We start from the raw sequence: 20488 nt of genomic DNA on the forward strand, positions 1-20488 counted from the left end.
TAGCACATTTTAAATTTTGTAAAACGCAATCCAGATCCAATTCAAATTAACCTCGGATTGGATCGAATTTTTGATGTTTGGTTGGGGTAAACGTTTTGAATTTTCAAATCGAATTGGATGCCTTATTAAAAAGTTTATAGCACTGTTGCATGCGCCAACATCCCAACACCTAGTTCATAATGTTCATCAACTAATGTCTAATAAGGTTTATTAGACAAAATCATTAACAAAATAAAGTGAAATCCCAAACGAATGTCTAATAAACTGAAAGGGAACAACCCAACACCTAGTTCATAATCTTCATCAATCAATCAATAAACAAAACCATAAACAAAATAAACTGCAATCATCAACAAAGTAAATTGAAATCCCAAACAAATGTCTAATAACCTAAAATGAAAGTGCAATTTTTATATGTATCCGTATATTTCGGGTTTCGGATCGGATTGGTTTAAAATTGTACCAACCCGAATCCGATCCGTATATCTGAAATTTAAAAAAAAAAAAAAAAAAACACACAACACATATCCGAACCAAATATACAAAATCCGACCATCCAAATAGCATGGAATGATTCAGATTCTCGGATATATCCCAATTGTGCACAGCCCTATTTCTAACAGGTCGAGAGATAAGTTACATAGACAAATCAATTATATTTACTAACCGTTTAAAGATATCTATTTAAATAAAGTAAATGGAGCAGAAAATATAGACCCTCTTTATTCACACTATTAGTACATAAACATCAAATAGACCATGTTGGACCAAAGTCATCAAACAAATTAATCAAAATATCATATAGGACAAACTGATGTTGCACGTAGAATATTAGTTTTGGTAAACTAGAAAATACTAAAATATCTTATAAGCTACATTGCTTAAATCTGTAGAGCAAAAATTCCATACCCTTGATCATCCGACCATACTGGCAAATCATCATCGTCAGTAACCTTCGTTTGATAGAAAGTCTACACATTTATTTGCTTATCTCCAAATGTATGGTATGGTAATTTGAAGTCTTTAATTAACAGTTCTAAGATGGTGATACTGTATATATGCCTTTTTAAAAAAAAAAAAACAAATTGGACATCAAGTATAGTACTTTTTCACTTTTAATTGCTTATATTCCATCTGATTTAACGATTTTTAGCTGCTTAATGCTCCATTATTCTATAGTAAGGCTAAAGGTAGAACATACACGTACACATACATAAAGTATCCCTATATACAAGTAGCGTATTGTTTGTAGCAATTAATATCTCTAAGAATTTACATTGAACGTAAAGCCATTCACAAACCAGTTGTAATGCGCTAAAGATTTACATGCATGATTCTGTTATATGGATGATGTAATGCTAGAAAAGGCTGAGGTTATAGACCCATAATTAGTGAAGATCGGGGAAGTGATAGTTAGGCCGTCTATTAGCAGAAGGATGTCAAGCATCAACTATGGGTCTGTACCCTGTGCTTTGCATTTTCTTTGCATCTTATCTTCTTCTTCTCTGCAAATCCGCGGATATTAGCTGTCCAAATCTTTGCTGCTATTAATCATTACTCCATTTTTTTTTTATTTTTTTTTACGTTTACATCCTCAAATGGCTGCTCAGTATAATCATTTAAGTTAATCTTCCTACTTCTCCTAGAGTCTTGAAATGCTATAAAATTGCTCATTATTCCTCAATATATTTACTTCATTAAGTTTTCTAGTACTTCATCTCATTTACGCATTAGGACTATTTTGTGTAATTTGGAGTACTTAAATAAAACTTCAAATGTCTCCTCCTTTCACTAACAAGTATCCCTTTTTGATGTTAATGGTGATCCTCTGCATCTTTCTCTTCCCATTGGAAGCACAATCCTCTGGTCTCTTTCTCTCTTAATTAATTTGTGTCTTTCAATAAATATAATAGCTCTATGTATAAGACTTCGCTTACCATGTGAATTAAATATTACTCTGTTTTCAGATTACTGTTTCTTGCTTAGTGGATGCGCACATGGAAAAGCCGCCATGCAACAACACATGATTCAGAACAGAAAGGTTGTTAATCTATATGTGCATGTTAAATATTCAGAGAGGAAATTAATTAAGCTCGTCTTCCTTGTATTAATTTCTTCATTGTATGTGTCATTGCAGGTGCTTTACAGCTTGAAGGAGAAAGAGACAGTTCCCATTACCGTAAATAGAAAAACAATAAGCCGAGATGATGTGGAATTAAGAGAAGCACCTATGAGTCCAGACCCTTTGCACCATAATGGGGGTAAACCTAGGAATAAACCTGAGATTATGCCATAGCTATCTATAATATAATATAATATAATATGATATTTACTTTTGCAAATCGGCTTGTTCAGTTTTCTCTTTTTTGTTTTCTTTTTATCGGGGTATCACCTTCCAAAGGTTATAGTTCTAAGTTAAATATAACTTAGACAGGATTTTTGTGATGTAAAATACTGCACTTTGTTAATTTCTCTTTTCTTAGAATCTCATCTATGCAAATGGAATCATTTCAATCATTGCTCGATGGTGCCTCTCGTATATTTAAGTTCGAGTTTGAGTTTTTTTCACTGACAGTGTACAAAAGATTTGTATATTTAGGTCACTTTTGAAATAAATACAAGTAAATCTCTATAAAGTATTACTCATTAATCAAGAAAACCGAAGACGAGATTTTAATTTGCTATCACAGGCTAAACTATATTAATGTGTTAAAAAATGTTTAAACTGGCAGTATCATTATATTGGAGATTATACCCTATCAATGCATGGGAGATATATCTGTTCTAATAGGCTAAAACTTATTAATAATATAATTTTTATTATCATTTATATTCTAAAATTGATCCTTTTCGTGAACTACTATAAGTATATGCTTTGCAACGTGCATAACACTAGTATTCCGTGAGACGTGCATTTCATGACAGTTAGCAAAAAAATTTTAAAATCTCATATGTTGCTCTATGGTTGATAGAAGAAAAAACAGCTCCAAAGCAGTGAGATAGAAATTTCTCGAAAAAAACCAGGCACAGGTCCAACTATATTGCAATACATGCAATAAAAAATTGCAAACTGAACTGAATCTTATAGCTCAGTTGGAATAGGTCATCTGCTATTATTAAGGGGAATCACATCCAAAGACAAAAGTTGAACAGTGCTAAGACGATGTAAGAAATCTGCTGGGATAATATCGAATTGATTTTCATCCAAGCAGGCAACTTTCAAATTGGATAATCCACTGAAAGTAGGCAATTTCCTACTAAAACAATTCTTATCTAGGCCATGATATTGAAGATTAACTAATTCATTCAAGTTCTGACGTAAAGGACCCTTTAAAAAACCCAAACCATGACCTGAATTTGGGTGACTTTATCACTAAAACAGAACACATGAGGAGTTGCAGGAGGACCACAAGGATCATTTCCCTTAGAAGGCCATTACAAGAGCTCTGGATTCTCTAATCCATTTCTGAAATCATTCGGATTTGTAACACCAGAAACCACATTTACAAGAAATACACCTAATGTATATAAGTATACATTAAGTATATAAGAAATACTCCTTTTGATATCAAAATTCATATATACAATCTTCAGGAGAGGGTTGAATGATTGGGAGAGCAGGGGAGAGCCGATGAATTTTTTGCAACTCTGGAAGCGTTCATAGGTCTCAAGGAGGAGAAGAATCTCTTTATAGAAATAAAAATAATAACAGGATGTACTGTAAAATTTGCTTGCCCTACTTTTTTACGGACTGGCCAAGTGAACTGGTCATGGAAGAGCATGTGAAAAGCTAAAGCGCATACCAAGATTGTGTGCTTTTCTTTGCTGGTTGCTAGAGAAGCTTGTCTAACTCAAGAAAATTTAAGAAGAAGGGGCTTTCAGGATGTTAAACTTACTGAACCAGTGATTCTGGATGACAATAGGAGGGATGGGTTGAAAGCAAAGATAAAAAGTTCGCTGTTGAAAGTTGTTACAACTTGATGCAGAGACATGCTGGATTGCGGGAGGTGAACTGGCCTTCGAAGATGTAGTGGAGGAAGACTAAAGCTCCTCCAAAAGTGGCTTGTTTTGGCTGGATAGCAACTACAGATGCCTGCTTCACTCAAGATAAGCTTAGAGGAGGGGATTTGTCCTATGCAGTAGGTGTTTCTTTTGTGAGAAAGATCAGGAATCTGCAACTCATTTATTCCTCCATTGTAAACAAGCTGGACAAACTTGGGGCCACTTTTTTAAACATATGTGGAGTGTAATGGGTTATGACTTATAGTATATAAACTCTATTCGAAAGATGGTAAAGTCAGAAAGTGGGCAAAATAAAGAAGAAAATCTGGAAAACAATCCTTCTTTGCATTGTATGGACTACTTGGTTGGAAAGGAATAGGAGATGTTTTTAAGGCAAAAGTTCTCACATTGCTGTTGTGAAGAACAGATATTTGCAAAATTTATGTTTTTGGCATAAAGAAAGTGTAGTAGGAAACTTATTTCAGTACATATTTGGAGGTTTATGTTTTTGGCGTAAAGAAAGTGTAGCAGGAAACTTATTTCAGTACGTATTTGGAGGTTTAGGATATGCTGAGTTGATTGTAACAAATATTCCAGATTTCTTATCTAGTACTTTTCTGTACCTTCTTGGTACATTTTGAATAAATTTAACTTATCTTATAAAAACAAGAATTTTTTAAGACAACTATAATTCATTGCAGAGTGTTAAGATGAATTGTATTCTTTTATTTTGCTTTTGGTGTAAAGAAAGTCACGTAGAGAGTAGATAATCATTGTTAGATACGTTAGGTAGCGTGTAAGTATAATAAATCGATCATTCTGATCTATTCTTTTGTTGTAAATTAAAGATGGTTTAGCGTTACCTTAATGCATCACAAAAATGGTACCTTTTCTGGCAAAAAGATGATAAGGTGAGTGAATTGTGGAAGGAAGAAGAAGAGAACCGAATTAGCTAAGAGTTCTGGTGCAGTGTTTTCAGTAATTTACATGTGGATCAAACCCTAAAGGCAAGTACAAATTGATGACACCTTCTCTATCCTTTGATTTCTCACACTTCTGTAATGGTTAGTACTTTAGTTTCTACATAAATAATACTCACGTAATTAACTTGGAATCTATGTACTCCTATTATTTTATTAAATAGAATGTGGAGAAATGTTTTTTGGATATAACCATAAGATATATGAAATTTATTAAATCAACTAACTCAGTCTATTTAAGAAAAACTGCTACCAACCTTAAACGTGAAGTAATAATATACATCTGTTAAAGTAATAATAGCTTTTGATTTTGTAGATACAATCACTTTTAATTCATTATTTCAGGAATTATCCAACAAAGGCAAAAGACTACTCAATGCGGACAAAGCCTTAATCCCATATTTGAGAATCGGGACAATGAAGATAACACAGACAGCAAGAGCTAAAGATGTTGACCGTCAAACATAAAGGAGAAAAAGCTCAAATATATCATTGAACTATTCGAAATGACTCATTTATGACACTCGTTAATAGTTGAGCTCACTTATGCCATCGTCGTGACCAAAATGACTCATCCATGCCACTCACCATTAATAGCTCAAATGACTGATTTTAAAATAACAAATTTTACACGTGACCTCCAATTAGAGGTCCACGTCGCCAACTTAAACCAGCCCAAACTAAATTAAAACCTGTTTCAAATAAAATTAAAACCTTGTGGATATCTCCTTCTCGTCACGAGCTGGGTCAACGAAAGCAAGGAGATAATCTCCTGGAGATTTTCTCTACTTGAGGTAGAGCGTAGTCAATTCCTGAACTTTCATCCGATTCTTCTACAGGTTTCCAAAACTCAAACTAGTTGGCCAAGCACATTCATTGCGTGTGACATGTCAGGCCTATGATTAGGATCTCTGTCAGTGCAATGTCCAGCTAATTCAGCCATAATGCAAATGCTCTTTTGGATATCTTCCTTCACGTGAAGAGCTGGGTCAACGGAAGCAAGGAGATTTTCTTTATTCGATTTTATCTGGCGGAACCACTCAACTAGATATCAAGTTTCCTCCGATTGATGCTCATCAAGGGCGGTTAGTCCAGTCACAAGTTCCGCCAACACCACCTAAAGCTGAAGACGGCTATTTTAGTTGTGACTCAGGGCCGACTCTATACACAACCACAAAGTCGAGTGTTTTAGGCCCCTAAGCACTTATTTTCTTTTACTTTACATGTGTACCTCACACACATGTTTAACAACAATATATATGTGATTTTAAAATATTTTTATTAATTGACATGGAATGCTCGTGCGGCGGGCGGGATGCACGTGCGGCACACAGGATGCACGTGCAACGTACAAAATGCACATGCAGCGCACGAGATGCACATGTGACGTACGCAGAAGCTAGTTTTATTGAATATGCTTAAGACCTCTGCTTAAGATTTAAATATAGGCCACCAATTCCGGTCACGGGAGAGATGAAGTAAAATTTGAGTTAGGATAGATGAAAAGTGACTAGGTAATTAGTTCAACAACACAAAGAACTTAGATATACGGGTAACATTAAGATTAACCAAGCAATAGTTTCTACACTAAAACTAACAGGTAATTTAAAAAGCAGCTGATCAACATGCCATGCTTGTTGAACAGCTTTATGCAAGCATATTACAGTACCATGCCAACGAGAGAAAAGTATCTTAATTGGGATGGAGTTTCTAATTCTTCTTGTGGAGACAAGATGATAACTATGCTATGAATGATCATATGGAGAGAGGATGTGAAACATTTATTTAACAAAGATATGGAAAAGAATGAAAATGTCACTGAATGATGCGAGATTGATACCTCAGTGTCCGAGGTATATCAATTTAGGAGGCACAACGACAACATAAAGGAAAAACAGAAATGCTCCATTTAGTTACTCTGTTATATTTTGACTGGAGAAGGAAAGGATTGGAAGGTGCCCAGATCATAAGCACAGATCAGCAGAGTCTGCATTCGCATTGCAGTACTGACACATTTACAAACATAGAGGGACTAAAAGTGTATAGGTTCCGTTCAGGTAGAGATGTGTTCATGTAACAGGTTACCAGAGAGTAACAAATACAACCGATGCTAAAATGGCAATATTTACCAGAACAGTCGAAATGAGTGTCTATGGTGCTTCACCAACAGAACTTCCTTCAGTTTCCTTTCAACTACAGTTCTGATATTAGAGCTGCAAGGAATTTGGTTCTAACATTAGTGCAATCACATCTGACGTAGCACTTAAAGGAGTAAATGGTTAATCTGGAGCCTAATAAACAACATTCTCAAAACTTTATGCTCATAGTACTAAAGAAGATAATCCCACCTTTCAGGCCAAAACAGATTTTGCTGAGTATTCGAAAATCAGATGACAGAGAGAGTGTACTTGAGTGCCTACATAATAATAACTTAAGAACTCTGAAGGTACCATACATGCTGCGCTCCATCAAGATAACATAAAGAATAGAAAAGAAGAATGATCCACAAACAACAATGCTTACCTGTCCTTGAGTCATCAGATATTTAGATGACGTCTTATTGCACACTGTAATGTGCTCTGTATTCTTAGGGAAAGGATGGACAGAATTCACAGATGCATCACCACCCTGTAAAGAAAAAGATTCAAACAAGTTCAAAAAACCACAATCGCGTAAGAGAAAGTATCCTCAGAAAACCTAACACCTAATAAGTAATATAGTGGTAATATGGCCAGGCAAGTCGAATACCCTTAAAGGAGGAGGTGGTCTGAATGTCTGCAGACACTCTGTAGTTTGGCATCCCAGACCTGTTTTGAGGCAACTCAGACAAATTATGCACACAGAATAAAGTAGATAGCTCCAATAAAATAGAAATGGAAAAGAAACTGACATGCTTTTCTCAGCCATCACTTGAAAGACAGCAAGCTTACCTTCACCGCTAGATGCGGTGCTGACTCGAGATCCATCAAAGTAAACATAGCATCATTCACATAAGATGAATGTCCACGGAATTCTTTAAAATATTTACCTTACTTCAGGCCATGAATTCTACAACAAACGAAACAGAGATATCAGGCATGCTTCTCCCAACAAAGACCTACAGTAATTAATTTATAGCTATAACGCGCACCTGAGGTCATCATTTAGCTAAAACCACTACATCTAACATTTAGTGATGACATTCCGTCGCAGCAAATGGTCAAAGGATAAAAACCTTGCTGTGCTGTCAAAGGATGTGCTTAAGATCTGACTTCTACCTCGAGAGAAGATAAGACTGGTGACACCCTGAGAATGTGCAGGTTCAAGGGGCCGCAAGCAATGACCAGTCCTTATACGCCAGACCTATAAAACACAGTAACTTAAGAACAAGCAAGCCAAAACCAGATCTAACACGTTGACATTAGAAAGAAAAACATAAGATATAAAAGTGTTTTGTTTTGTCTTGGCTAACAGCACATGGAGCCATTTTATAAGTAAAAACTTTTATTACGAGCCCAAAGCAACTGCCGTTCTGTACATGAGCAGAAGTACATATGTTCTACTCCCACAGTAAAGATAACTCAGGAGCTCAAAAAAAGTTTCTACAAGCAACTATATTTAATATAAATTCTATAGAAACACACCTCAACATATTGACAAACTTGTTACGGAAGGTTGTTAATCAAATTGAGCTCTTACCATTACTAATACAGCTATTATACTTGCCCAACTGCATCAAACGGTCACATTAAGGATAGTCGTTGGTTACACCAAAGGAACCAAGTGCATCAAACAATCGCTGGTTAAGCCAGTCAGCAGATGTCTTATAAGCATCCTCAGATATTTACGAAAGAGGGATCTGTTCAATATCAAGAAAATTAACACATTAAAAGAAAGACAATATGTGCTGGCAATATAGCATTCAGATTACTAGAATCACTGGCAATAGCAAAGAGAAAAAAGAAAAGCGAAACAAGATTATTCATTTGGATTTTCCAGTAAATCAGCTGTATATAAGAATTCCACAATTACACATTCAGAAGAGGAGATTTAAGAAAATAATGTAGCAGCAGAATGGCGAAATTAATTGAATGGGTATCTGCAATAAACTACTGTAACAGAAGCAGAATAAAATTCCTAGGAGGATTGAAGGAGACAAAAGTCTGCTGGCTCTTCTGATGCATGAAAGGTAACTGATGCCCATACCCTTCAAGAGCTGGTATATATCAATTTATATACTGTAGGATTACAATGAAGTAGTTGCAGATACAATTCAAAGTCCTACAGATAACCATATTGAAAGATACATAGCTTGTCTACTCAAACTCAAACCATATTGAAAGATACATAGCTTGTCTACTCAAACTCAAACCATATTGAAAGATACATAGCTTGTCTACTCAAACTCAAACTAGTGTCAAAGAGTCCTACTCAAATACTACCGCAGTAACTATGTTCTGCATTACCTTAACGCATACTTCCTCTGCTATCTTGACTAGTAACAATGAAGTCTCCAGTGTCTTCATCTTGCCAGTTCTTCAACATTTCTGGCAGAGGTAGAGTGCAGTCATTTCCTGAACTTTCACCGGATTCTTCTACAGGTTCCCAGGACTCAACGAGTTGGCCAAGCACATTCACAGCGTGCGACATGTCAGGCCTATGATTAGGATCTCTGTTAGTGCAATGTCCAGCTAATTCAGCCATAATGCAAACGCTCTTGTGGATATCTTCCTTCGCGTCAAGACCTGGGTCAACAGAAGCGAGGAGATTTTATTTATTCGATTTTATCTTCCAGAACCACTCAACTAGATATCGAGTTTCCTCGGATCGATGCTCATCAAGGACGGTTAGTCCAGTCACAAGTTCCATCAACACCACCCCGAAGCTGTAGACATGTATTTTAGTGGTGACTTTTCCGGACACTGGAGAGACGAAGTAAAATGAGTTAGGATAAATGAAAAGTGACTAGAGAGCAAATGTGTATCGGTTCCGCTCAGGTAGAGATGTGTTCATTTAACAGGTTACCAGAGAGTTACAACCGATGCTAAAATGGAAATATTTACGAGAACAGTCGAAATGAGTGTCTATGAAAGAGATACCAATGGCAAAAAAAAAAAAAAAAAGGCAACTTACCAGCATACTCAGGAGCAAGGTATCCAAATGTTCCTACAAGCCTTGTTGAAACAGACCTTTCTTTGTCAGGAGCGAGTTTCACTAATCCAAAATCAGAAACTTTTGCTCTAAAATAATCATCTAGAAGAATGTTTGATGATTTGAGGTCACGGTGTATGAAGCTCTGGTGTGCCAAACCATGAAGGTACTCCATCCCTCGAGCAACATCTAGAGCAATATTGAGTCTCTTCGTCCATGTTAAAGGCTCTAAGTTCAGGTCCTTCCAGCGGAAAAGATGTCTACTCAGAGCGCCCTTTGGCATATATTCATATACCAAAAGCCTCTCATTCCCTTCGATGGAGTAACCCAAAAGTGAAACTAAATGGCGATGCCGAACCTTAGAAAGCACAGCTATTTCTGCTTGAAATGCATCCAATGCCTTGGTATTAATAATCGCAGATTCCATTCTCTTCACTGAAATTTGAATTCCACTTTCAGTTACACCTCTGCAAACAACTCCAAAGCCACCACGACCTAGCTCATTCTCCGGTGCAAAATTATTGGTTGCCCTTCGAAGGTCCTGGGCTGAAATGACAAGGTTAACAGTATTATCTTGATCGAATGGGTCTGGGGGGCGGATAACAGTAGTAATCAAGTCCTCCTCTCGTTTTCTCCTGCTCTTGAAAAACAAAAAAATGGCAAGAAGAACTAAGACCACAGAAACTGCACTCACAACTACAATGATCACGGTATTTGAGAATGTTGGCTGATTATCACCGGGTGACGGGCTTTTCGATGGTTCAGGACTGTGGCTCAATGAGGGAAATGGAACAATACTCGGAAGAGGAGCCGCCACATTTACATTAGCAGCAAGATGAGCATTCCCGTCTGTAATGACTTTCACACTATCCCGGAATTCTGGCAGTGGTGGATCAAAATTGTTCCCACTTAAGTCCAATAATCTCAAGAATCTGAGGTCTGTTAAACTCACTGGAACTGTGTTACACTCCATAATAATCCGTGCTACTTGTATTAAAACAAGAAAGAATGAGTTAAGAAGGTTCAAGGAAAGTTAATCGAGTTAGTAAGAATATCGTTATATATATGGTTTCCTTAAGTATCCCAAGGTGACACGGTTACCTAAAGGATTTGAAATCGCGCTATGAGTATGTATATGAGGTAATGCGAGTGACCTTTTAAAGTATTTGAGATTATTAGTAATGATATAGAGGATGGACAAAAGATATGAATATACTTTTGCGATTGGAGTTTCGTCAAAGCTTTGTGAGTTCTCTAGTTATGTTTAAGGTTATTGTGATTCTCCGGACCCTTCGAGACGTGTATATGGATTTTTATTGATGTATATAAGTGTGTATATGTATGTATAAGAGGTTACATGAGGTTGGAAGAGGATAAGAAGTTAAACGAAATGAATCGGAACAATTTCAGTAAAATCTCGGACCCGATTTTAGCCTATATTGTAGGAGGCATACCTCCTAGTATATGAGGAGTTTTAAGATGTTTCAAAATCCTAAAATGAAGTTCATCGAGTCTAGTTTTCAATGCAACAAACCGCTCGTCAAAATGATATCGTGGTAAGGAGATATGGACGATGCAAGTTGGGTTGAGTATTAAGACTTAAATGTTCACAAAATTTTCACTAGTGGCCGTGTGGGCCCCACAAACACATGACAAAATCAGATTTTTTCCCATGCTTAGTTGGGGGAACGTGTAAGACCTTCTTGGGCAGCAAAATGGTCTCCTTGTTGACCAAAGTAGCATGCACAACTCATTTCCCAATCCCACCAAGTGAACTTAGAGAGAGAAAGGCTCTCATCTTCACCAAGTGAAGAGGAAAGAGAGCCACGACCTTCCATGGCTGTTCCACCACCAAAAAACGGCCAGCTCTTCCATTTATTTCTCACCATTAAACCCCTAAAATGTTCTACACATTCACCATTATGTTTCAAGGGAAGAAGAAACCATAAACATGCCATGCATGCTCTTGAAGCTCACGGCCAGAACTTGGCTCTCCAAGTTGATCAAGAATTCAGTTTCTCAAGCAATCTAACCCCTTTGAAGGTGTACAATAACGTGTAGCATTTATTGGAATAGCAAGAACAAGTGTTGAAATTCAAGAAGTGAATTTGAAGGGCTAGCCGATTGAAGGATTGAGTGACAAGGTAAGAGTTGATAATCTTTCATATGTTTTGTGATGAATTGAATGTATATGGTGTTGCATGTTGGTATTGGACTGTTTTTCTTGAAGTTGAAGGGGGCCGTGTGTTTTAGACTTAGATGGAATCATGCTTAATCTTCTTGTACATGTATTGGGAATGAATTGAATGTGTTGTAGTACGGATAAATGGATGAAAATCATGAAGATGTTGTAGTTGTGTTGAAGCCGTGTAGGGGGCTGTTTTAGGGGAATTTATGGACTATTTTGTGTCATATTTTGATTGTTGTTGTTATGGACATTATGGGGTATTGTATGCATATTGAATATGTGAATTGAGGTGTTAAAGAAACGAATCATGTTGAAGTATACAAGCAGTCCAAAACCATGGACTGTTTTAAGGTTAGAAGTGAATTAGTGTATGTTGAATGTTGAATGTTGTTATGAACATATAGTGAAAGTGAAGTGCAATGATTCAAGTTGAAATTGAAATGATTTGTTGGCTGTTGTAAGAATAAAAATGATGCTAAAACAGTTTCAAGAATCGTGAAAGTAATGTTATTAAACGTGTTGTTGTTGTGGTAAGTTAAGACTGGAAAATTGCTAAGTGAAAATGGTATTGTGGTATGTGCTGTTTGGCCGTGAGTTTGGGACTGATTTGAATGATGTGCAAGCTATCCAAAGTCCCCTAAGTCATGTTAAACAAGTTTGGATTGATATATGAAAGAATGATTAGCAATGTTAGCTTGTAGCACTAGTTTGTTTGAATGCGAACGAAACGTCGTTTAAATGTTAGAAAGGGATTGTGAGCGTCAAAATACGTATTAAATTCCTTTGTAGACTAATTGTAGCTCTTGATATAGGATAAGTACTATTGGGCAGCAAGTACAAGTTATAATACGACTAAACGCTAAAGGTATGTAAAACCCAATCCTTCTTTCTTTTGGCATGCCTTAGTTTTCGATAGGCTAGATTATAAGCCTTGAGGAAAATTCTAAGATTCGAAATCCGAGCATGTTATGACCCTTATATATTCCTTGGCACTCTTATGTATGATTTGATGAAATATGAACCATTATGTCTTTGAAATAATCGCTTTCCGAACCTTGCACAGAAAGGTTTCGCTTTAAAGAATTTCGTAATTTTTTAATGCCATATCTTTCGCATAAAGGCTCGGATTGCTCCAATATTTTTATAAGAGTTTGCGTTATGTATAATGAGTATGTTTTCCATAGGCAGGCCCGACTCGGGTCAACACCCCGTCCGTGGGTCCCGCGACTTTCCTTTATGTAATTCGGGAACTTTTGAAAGAATTCGTTATGACTATTATTTCGATTTTCAAGTATGATCATTTTACTTATGTTTGAGTTCATGATAATGATTTTATGCATATGACTACTCACGACTCTACTCGTGCGTTTTGATATATCTTTCGCCGGTTCCCGGGCCGGTTCTGTTGTCGTGCGCACTTTGATATACTCCGGAGTTATGCTGTGTTTATGGTTCACCGAGCTACTCGCCAAGAGGGTCGGGTTCCACTTATATTTAGTGTTATGCTGTGTATGGTGGTATGCTGTGTATGGCGTTATGCTGTGTTATGATATGTGACGGAGATACGGAGATTTGAAACTTTATGGTGTTATGCTGTGTTATGGCGCCAACGACGGGCGGGCGACCATATTCCTCTGTACCCTATGCATGACTTATATTTTTAAATCAAACATTTTGACATAATGGATTTGTACTTATTTTCTGTACTACTATTTTGTTTATGCCTCATATTTATTTCTGTATCTTCTGCTTTGCATACTCAGTACATATTTCGTACTGACCCCCTTTCTTCGGGGGCTGCGTTTCATGCCCGCAGGTACAGACGCACAGTTTGGTGATCCACCAGTTTAGGACACTCTTCTGCAGTTTGGAGTGCTCTTTTCATTTTGGAGCCTACCTTTTGGTATATATACTTGTTCGATGCGTATGTATATATTTGTTCAGGGGTACGGCGGGGCCCTGTCCCGCCTTATGATCCGTTTGGTCTATTTAGAGGTCTGTAGACGTATATGTGGGTTGTGCCTACTTTTGCATAGGTGTGTTTGTATGATCCCATTCGCCATAGCAGCCTTGTCGGCTTGCATTTGTATATGTTTTGGGCCGTTGCGTCATTTGATAGCCTTGCCGGCTTTGATATATATATATATATATATGTATATGGTTGTGCTGAAATGTGTCTGAGACAGTTTGATATGATTAGAGGCAGCGTGTGATAATTGTGCCCGCGTGCGCTATCTGTATGTGATTCGATCTGGATAAGTGTGTTAGAGTGCCCAACTCGGGCACTAGTCACGGCCTACGGGGTTGGGTCGTGATAAACTGGACCGTGCAAACTATTTCCTTTTAAGTGAACTTCGAGCAGTGAATCCAAGTTTGCGAGTGAAGGGCTAAGTGTACCCGTAAGGTTCTTGTTCCGTAGATTAAGAATTGTAACCTGACCTTTAGGACTGCAACTGATTCCCCACCAAGGACCCATACATGGATCATTACCGGACCATTCGGAAGCAAGATTGGCTGGATAATTCCAACCACCAAGAAGATCTAAAAGGGAATTAACTTGAGGAGCACAAGGAACACCAGGAGTTGGCTGACAGAAAGAATTTGAGGAGTATGTAGCAACAGCAGCTCTAAACTTTGGGATAGGACCCATTAGCATATTATCGTTCAAGTCTAACACAGTCAAGTTTAGATTAGCCAGAGCTTGTGGAATCAGACCAACAAGTTGATTTCCATTAAGACTAAGTATCTTCAAAGAAGTCAAATGACCAATTGTATTAGGAATTGGTCCACCAAAATTGTTGCCTCGAAGCAATAACGACGTAAGGTGATCCATAGTACTAACTAAGTCGATTGAACCAGTCATTCCAGGACTATCTTGATGATTCAACCACAAAATCTTAAGCTTTGAATCACGAAAACTATCGGGTATCTTACCGGTTAAACGGTTAAATGACAGCTTCAAAGCAGTGAGAGATTGAAATTTCCCGAAAAAATCAGGCACAGGTCCAACTATATTGCAAGACATGCAAGAAAATGTTGCCAGCTCAACTAAATCTTGCAGCTCAGTTGGAATAGAGCATCCACTCTTATTAAGGGGATTCACATCCAAAGACAAAACTTGAACAGTGCTAAGACCATTAAAGAAATCCCCAGGGATCGTATCGAATTGATTTTCATCCAAGTAGGCATATTTCAAATCGGATAATCCACTTAGAGTAGGCAATTTTCCACTAAAACCATTCTGCCGAAGGACAAGAATTTGAAGATTATCTAGTTCATTCAAGTTCTGAGGTAAAGGACCCTTCAAACCCAAACCCTCAACCTGAATTTGGGTGATTCTGTCACCAAAACAGAACACATGGGGCCATGCAGGAGGACCACATGGATCAATCCCCTTAGAAGGCCATCACAGGAGCTCTGGATTCTCTAATCCGTTTCTGAAATCATTTAGAATCTTGAAATCATTCGGATTTGTAAAGCCAGAAACCACACTTACGAGAAATACAGCTAATGCACCTAAGTATACAACTCCTCTGATATCAAAATCCATATATAAAATCTTCAGGAGAGGGTTGAATGATTGATGTTCTACACAGTTGGGAGGAAGTAGGTTCTCAGCCAATAGACAGGGATAGATGGAGAACTGTCCAGGCAAGCATTTGGTAGGCAATTTGGAAAGAAAGATTCCAGAAGTTTTGATGACCAAGTATGTCCACTATGCAATCAAGAACCCGAGAGTATTTCACATATCTTCTTTGCTTGCTTGGTGTCAAAATAGATATGTGAGAAGCTTCTACTATAGCTAGGCATTACTAGAAGACCAGGAGATGGGGATACTGAATTAAACTGGGCAACCTCAAAATGCATATGGGAAGTGCCCAAGGGATGAATTCTATAGGATGGTGTTGGTGGCTGCTGTTTACTACATATGGAAAGAGAGAAAGAACTATTTCACGACAAGGTGCAAAATCCTGTAGCAGTGATTAGGAAGATAATTCAAGAGGTTCATTACCGAGGAGGGCTCAATGCAAGAACTGCTAAGTGGCTTGAGCAACTAAACTTGTACCCAGTTTAGTAGAGTTAGTTTGTTGGTTTCTTTATTTTGTTTATTGGTATGTTGTTAGTGCTGCAGGTGAGATGTTAGAATTAGGATGACTGGGATGTGGAGCATGTTGCTCACAATCACAGTTCTTTTCTTGTACATAACTCCAATTTTGGTAATGAAAAGCTAATTAGTTGTCAGAAGGGAAAATGCTACTAATTCGGTAATAGCTTTTGATTTTGTAGTTACATTCAGCTTTAATACATTTTGGGAATTACCCAGCAAAGGCAAAAGACAGCCAATGCAGACAAAACCATAATCCCAAATTTGAGAATCAGGACACTGAAGAGAAAATAGATAGCAAGAGCTAAAGATGTTGACAAACATGTAAAACCACAGAAACAACAATAACACCAACAATGCAAAGAAGAACACCAACAAAAACAAAGGGCAGCAGGGACTTACATGACTAAATTGGAGCTTGGAATGAGACATGCAGCTATATTTAGCAGCTCCCGTAGGACATTCAGCACCAGATTGAGAACCAATTTGACTAGAACACTCCATCAAGGTTGAGACAGAACCACAAATTGCTGATACTCTTTTGGTTATGGAATCACTGCATCTAGTGATTGCACACCAGGGCAACTGTCGCCTCCATGGATTCTCCATGGTTTGTTTTTTTCCTTCTGCTTTTTTTGGCTTTCTTTCTACCACCTTTTATTTCGTTGCCCTTTATTTGCTTTGCAGATAATTTATCCACTAGGCAATGCTTAGTCGTATTCTTTTAAAAGAAAAAAAATGGGACCATCAAGAGTTTTAGTTTTTTGAAGAATTTGAAAACACAAATTTCGTTCAATTAGCAAGAAAGAAATTTTGCATAATTACGCCCTTTATTGAGATCGATTTTTATCCAACTATACTTCCTCAGGCCTGAGGTATATTACTAATTGCTATACTAGTTTTCGTGCTAAAACCTGGATCCAAAGTCAAAATATAAAAATAATATTTTCATTAAGGAAGCATAATCTGTATTATATTTCTTACGGTATAAAATATATTGTTAATTGCTAAGTCTTCATAATCATTAAAAAAAATTAGCCACTTAATTAGATAATTTATTAATAGAAATTTATTATGAAGACAAAAGTTTATAAATATCAACCACAAGCGACGCGATATTCTATAAAATAACATAATTTAAATTATGTAAAATAATTACATTGACAATAATTTAAGCTTAACCATGAGCACTAACAGACTATTGTAATCTTTGCTTGGGATTCAATTGAGGTAACACAATTGAAAAATCACAGTATTAATCGTCAGTTTTATTGAAAAATCATGGTATTAATCTTCAGTTTTAAATCAGTGATTACTTTAAATGTTAGTGCGCTCCCTTTTGCGACTTTATTTTACTTTTTAGTTGGACTTATCTTTAGAAGTTCAATACAAAAAGAAATATAGTCATCCCAGGCGGTATAACTATGATCACACTATAACTATGAAAAAAAGGGGAATCAAGCAGAAAGGTGAATTGAGAGAACCTTCCAGTTGGGGAAAAAGATGGTATTGTGGGTTATTAGATATTCAACTAGGGAAATTAGTCTCTGTTCTCAATACAGGAAAATGGTAGCGGCTCCTCTCATCCCCTTATTCATCAAGGAGTTTTTAAACAAGGTAAAGTACCTAGTAGTATTTTTTTTCCCTTCCATTCCACTCAATATCTGTGGCATTCTTACCCTTATGTCTTTTTTGTTTTCTTTAAAGTGAATGACGTGAGTCTATTAAAGTGTTCTTCTAAAATTTTGGAATTCAAAGGCACAAGCTTTTGCATGAATGTGAAATCTATTTTGTGACAGTCTGAGAAATTCACTTAGCCTGAGTGTCCCGCTGAACAAATTTATGATTAATATTTCAGGAAGAGAAAGATCAGGTGAATGCCCAAGTAAAACATGTAGAGAAAACAATGGCTGTTTGCAAAGTATGTGATGGACATTAATTTGAAAAATAATACTCCAACAATAACCTCCTGCAAAAAGATTGAAGCATCAGTTGAGAAAGCAGATGAATCAATTTAATTTTAACAAATCATGAAAAACATTTACTACCAGATCTCATGCTCCTGTTGACATTCTTTATTCTGATATGTGGAACTTGAGTTATGTGCCGTTTTGTTTCTGCGTTTGAACAGCTTACACAACAGACAATTGTTGTCATGATTGATTGATGTTGGGTCCATCCCATAATTTGAGGAAGGAAACGTTTCCCTCATTTTAGGGAACAAAACAAGGAAGAAAACATTTCCCTTGTTTTGAGGAAGAAAACACCTTGTTTTAAGGAAGAAAACATTTTCCTTGTATTTAGCAAATTGTCAAATGCTTGCTTGAGTCACAAATGACATCAATAAGTTCATTTCATCCCTATAAATAGGGAAGCCTTCTATCATTTGTAGCATCACCAAGAGCAAGAGAGAAAAACAGTAAGGAAAACACTTGAGTGAGATATAGGTATTAAGTTTAGGATTGGTTTTTTGTAATAGTTGAGTGTGAGAGTTGCTCCTCCTATTGTATTTCTGTTCCAGTTATGAATAGAAGACTTTTTCAATCCTAACAAGTGGTATCAGAGCTTGGTTAATCTTCCAGGCCAATCTTTTAAAGTTTCGTAAATTTTCAGTCAAAATTGTTTTGTCCCAAAATTGGGCTCTGAGTATACCATTAGAAAGATCTCGTTCCGAGGATTCCGAATATATATTTTTTGGAATTTTTCGACCACCGGAAGGCCTCCAAAAGTCTAGTCAAAGTTTCTCTGTCCACCGTCGCCGCCGCCGCTCCGCCACCTTCCGGCCACCAGCTCGCCGGAGAATACGACCGGAGAAACCCGATACGACCAACCCGTTTTGTCCAGACCAACCCGTTTGACCAGAACCAGATCTGGTCAAAGTCCAATTGCCACATCATCTTTTTGTTGACTTTTTCAACCAGCCAGTGGTTAAACCGGCCCGGTTCGGTTTGAATTAGTGCAGCCCGGTTCACTCTGTTTTTTCTGGTTTTCAGATTGGTCAGACTGGTTCCCTAGGGTTTTGACCATTCCGGATTCAACCGTGAGTCCCGTTTTGCCTGATTCTGCTTCCACAGTCCAGTACAAGCAGATTAGGTGCACTTTATCATGGAGAAATCATCATCGGATACCATGATTCCGCTAACATCCTCAAATTATAACATGTGAAAACCTCGTATGGAGGACTTGTTAAATTTTAAGGATTTAGCCGAGCCACTCGAAAATAAAGGTGCCAAACCCGACAAGAAGACAGACGAAGAATGGGCAAGAATGAATAGGAAAACGGTCGCACAAATTCGACAGTGGATTGACCATAGTGTATTCCATCATGTCGGGCAGGAAACGAGTGCTTACAAACTTTGGGAAAAGCTTGGGAGCATGTACCAAGCAAAAACGGCTCGAAATAAAACATTGTTGATGAGGCGATTGGTAAATCACAAGCTACGTAGCGATACCTCTGTCACAGAACACACAAGTCAGTTCCAAGATCTCGTGAACCAGCTAAGTGCAGCCGAATGGGTTCTCAAAGATGAGGAGCAAGCAATCTTGCTCCTAAGTTCTCTACCTGATAGCTGGGAGACTCTTGTCGTCACTCTCAGTAATTCTGCCCCCAATGGTAAGGTGACCATGCAGATGGTCACGGACGCCTTAATAAACGAGGAATCACGAAGAAAAGAAGCCGGGGTAGATCAATCATATGCCCTTGTTTCTGAAAATAGTGGACGCAACGGAGGTAGAAGCGGAGGTAGAGGAAGAGGTTGAGGCAAAGGTAGCGGTCGAGGTCAAAGTAGAGGAAGATCTCAAGTTCGAGGGAGATCACGAGAGCGGGGAAAGTCCGTCGATACCAACACTTGGTTCGAGGGCTATTGTAACTATTGTGGCAACTATGGCCACAAGAAGGTGGAGTGTCGAAAGCTTAAACGGGAGCAGCCTCAAACTAACAAGAGTTCGAGCAAGAAAGATGGTGAGACCATGGTCACCGTGTCACCAGACATTGCACTTGTTACATGCGGAGAGGAAGCATGCCTACACGTGGGCACAAATGATATTGAGTTGGTGATTGTTACTGCTGCATCATTCCATGCA

The 20488-nt window shown here is 37.6% G+C and overlaps 1 protein-coding gene, 1 long non-coding RNA gene and 1 pseudogene across 2 annotated transcripts; 1 reads left to right on the forward strand and 2 right to left on the reverse strand.

The window, feature by feature from the left end:
* Nucleotides 1-1381: 1381 nt before the first annotated feature.
* LOC132617429 (uncharacterized) lies at nt 1382-2296 on the forward strand. The gene is made up of 3 exons (XM_060332432.1): nt 1382-1872; nt 1968-2041; nt 2138-2296. The coding sequence occupies exons 1-3, from the start codon at nt 1776-1778 to the stop codon at nt 2294-2296; spliced, it is 330 nt and encodes a 109-aa protein (XP_060188415.1). The 5' UTR covers nt 1382-1775.
* A 3062-nt stretch (nt 2297-5358) lies between these two features.
* LOC132626154 (uncharacterized) lies at nt 5359-9149 on the reverse strand. Its single transcript, XR_009577141.1, has 8 exons — nt 8661-9149; nt 8113-8324; nt 7913-8030; nt 7731-7789; nt 7506-7610; nt 7331-7398; nt 7112-7195; nt 5359-6105 (listed from the first exon to the last, which is right to left on the reverse strand). It is a non-coding gene; the product is annotated as an uncharacterized LOC132626154 (long non-coding RNA).
* A 279-nt stretch (nt 9150-9428) lies between these two features.
* On the reverse strand, nt 9429-17014 carry LOC132617436 (receptor-like kinase TMK3; annotated as a pseudogene).
* Nucleotides 17015-20488: the final 3474 nt, after the last annotated feature.

The sequence above is a fragment of the Lycium barbarum genome, chromosome 1 (genome assembly GCF_019175385.1).
Source record: "Lycium barbarum isolate Lr01 chromosome 1, ASM1917538v2, whole genome shotgun sequence".
Taxonomy (NCBI): Eukaryota; Viridiplantae; Streptophyta; class Magnoliopsida; order Solanales; family Solanaceae; genus Lycium; species Lycium barbarum.

What these genes read in the sequence shown, in the direction of transcription:
- LOC132617429 (XM_060332432.1), top strand. Translation starts at nt 1,776, where the DNA reads ATGTCTCCTCCTTTCACTAACAAGTATCCCTTTTTGATGTTAATGGTG. An exon ending in AGCACAATCCTCTGGTCTCT is followed by an intron (nt 1,873 to 1,967) that starts TTCTCTCTTAAT and finishes CTCTGTTTTCAG; the next exon opens with ATTACTGTTTCTTGCTTAGT. An exon ending in ACATGATTCAGAACAGAAAG is followed by an intron (nt 2,042 to 2,137) that starts GTTGTTAATCTA and finishes GTGTCATTGCAG; the next exon opens with GTGCTTTACAGCTTGAAGGA.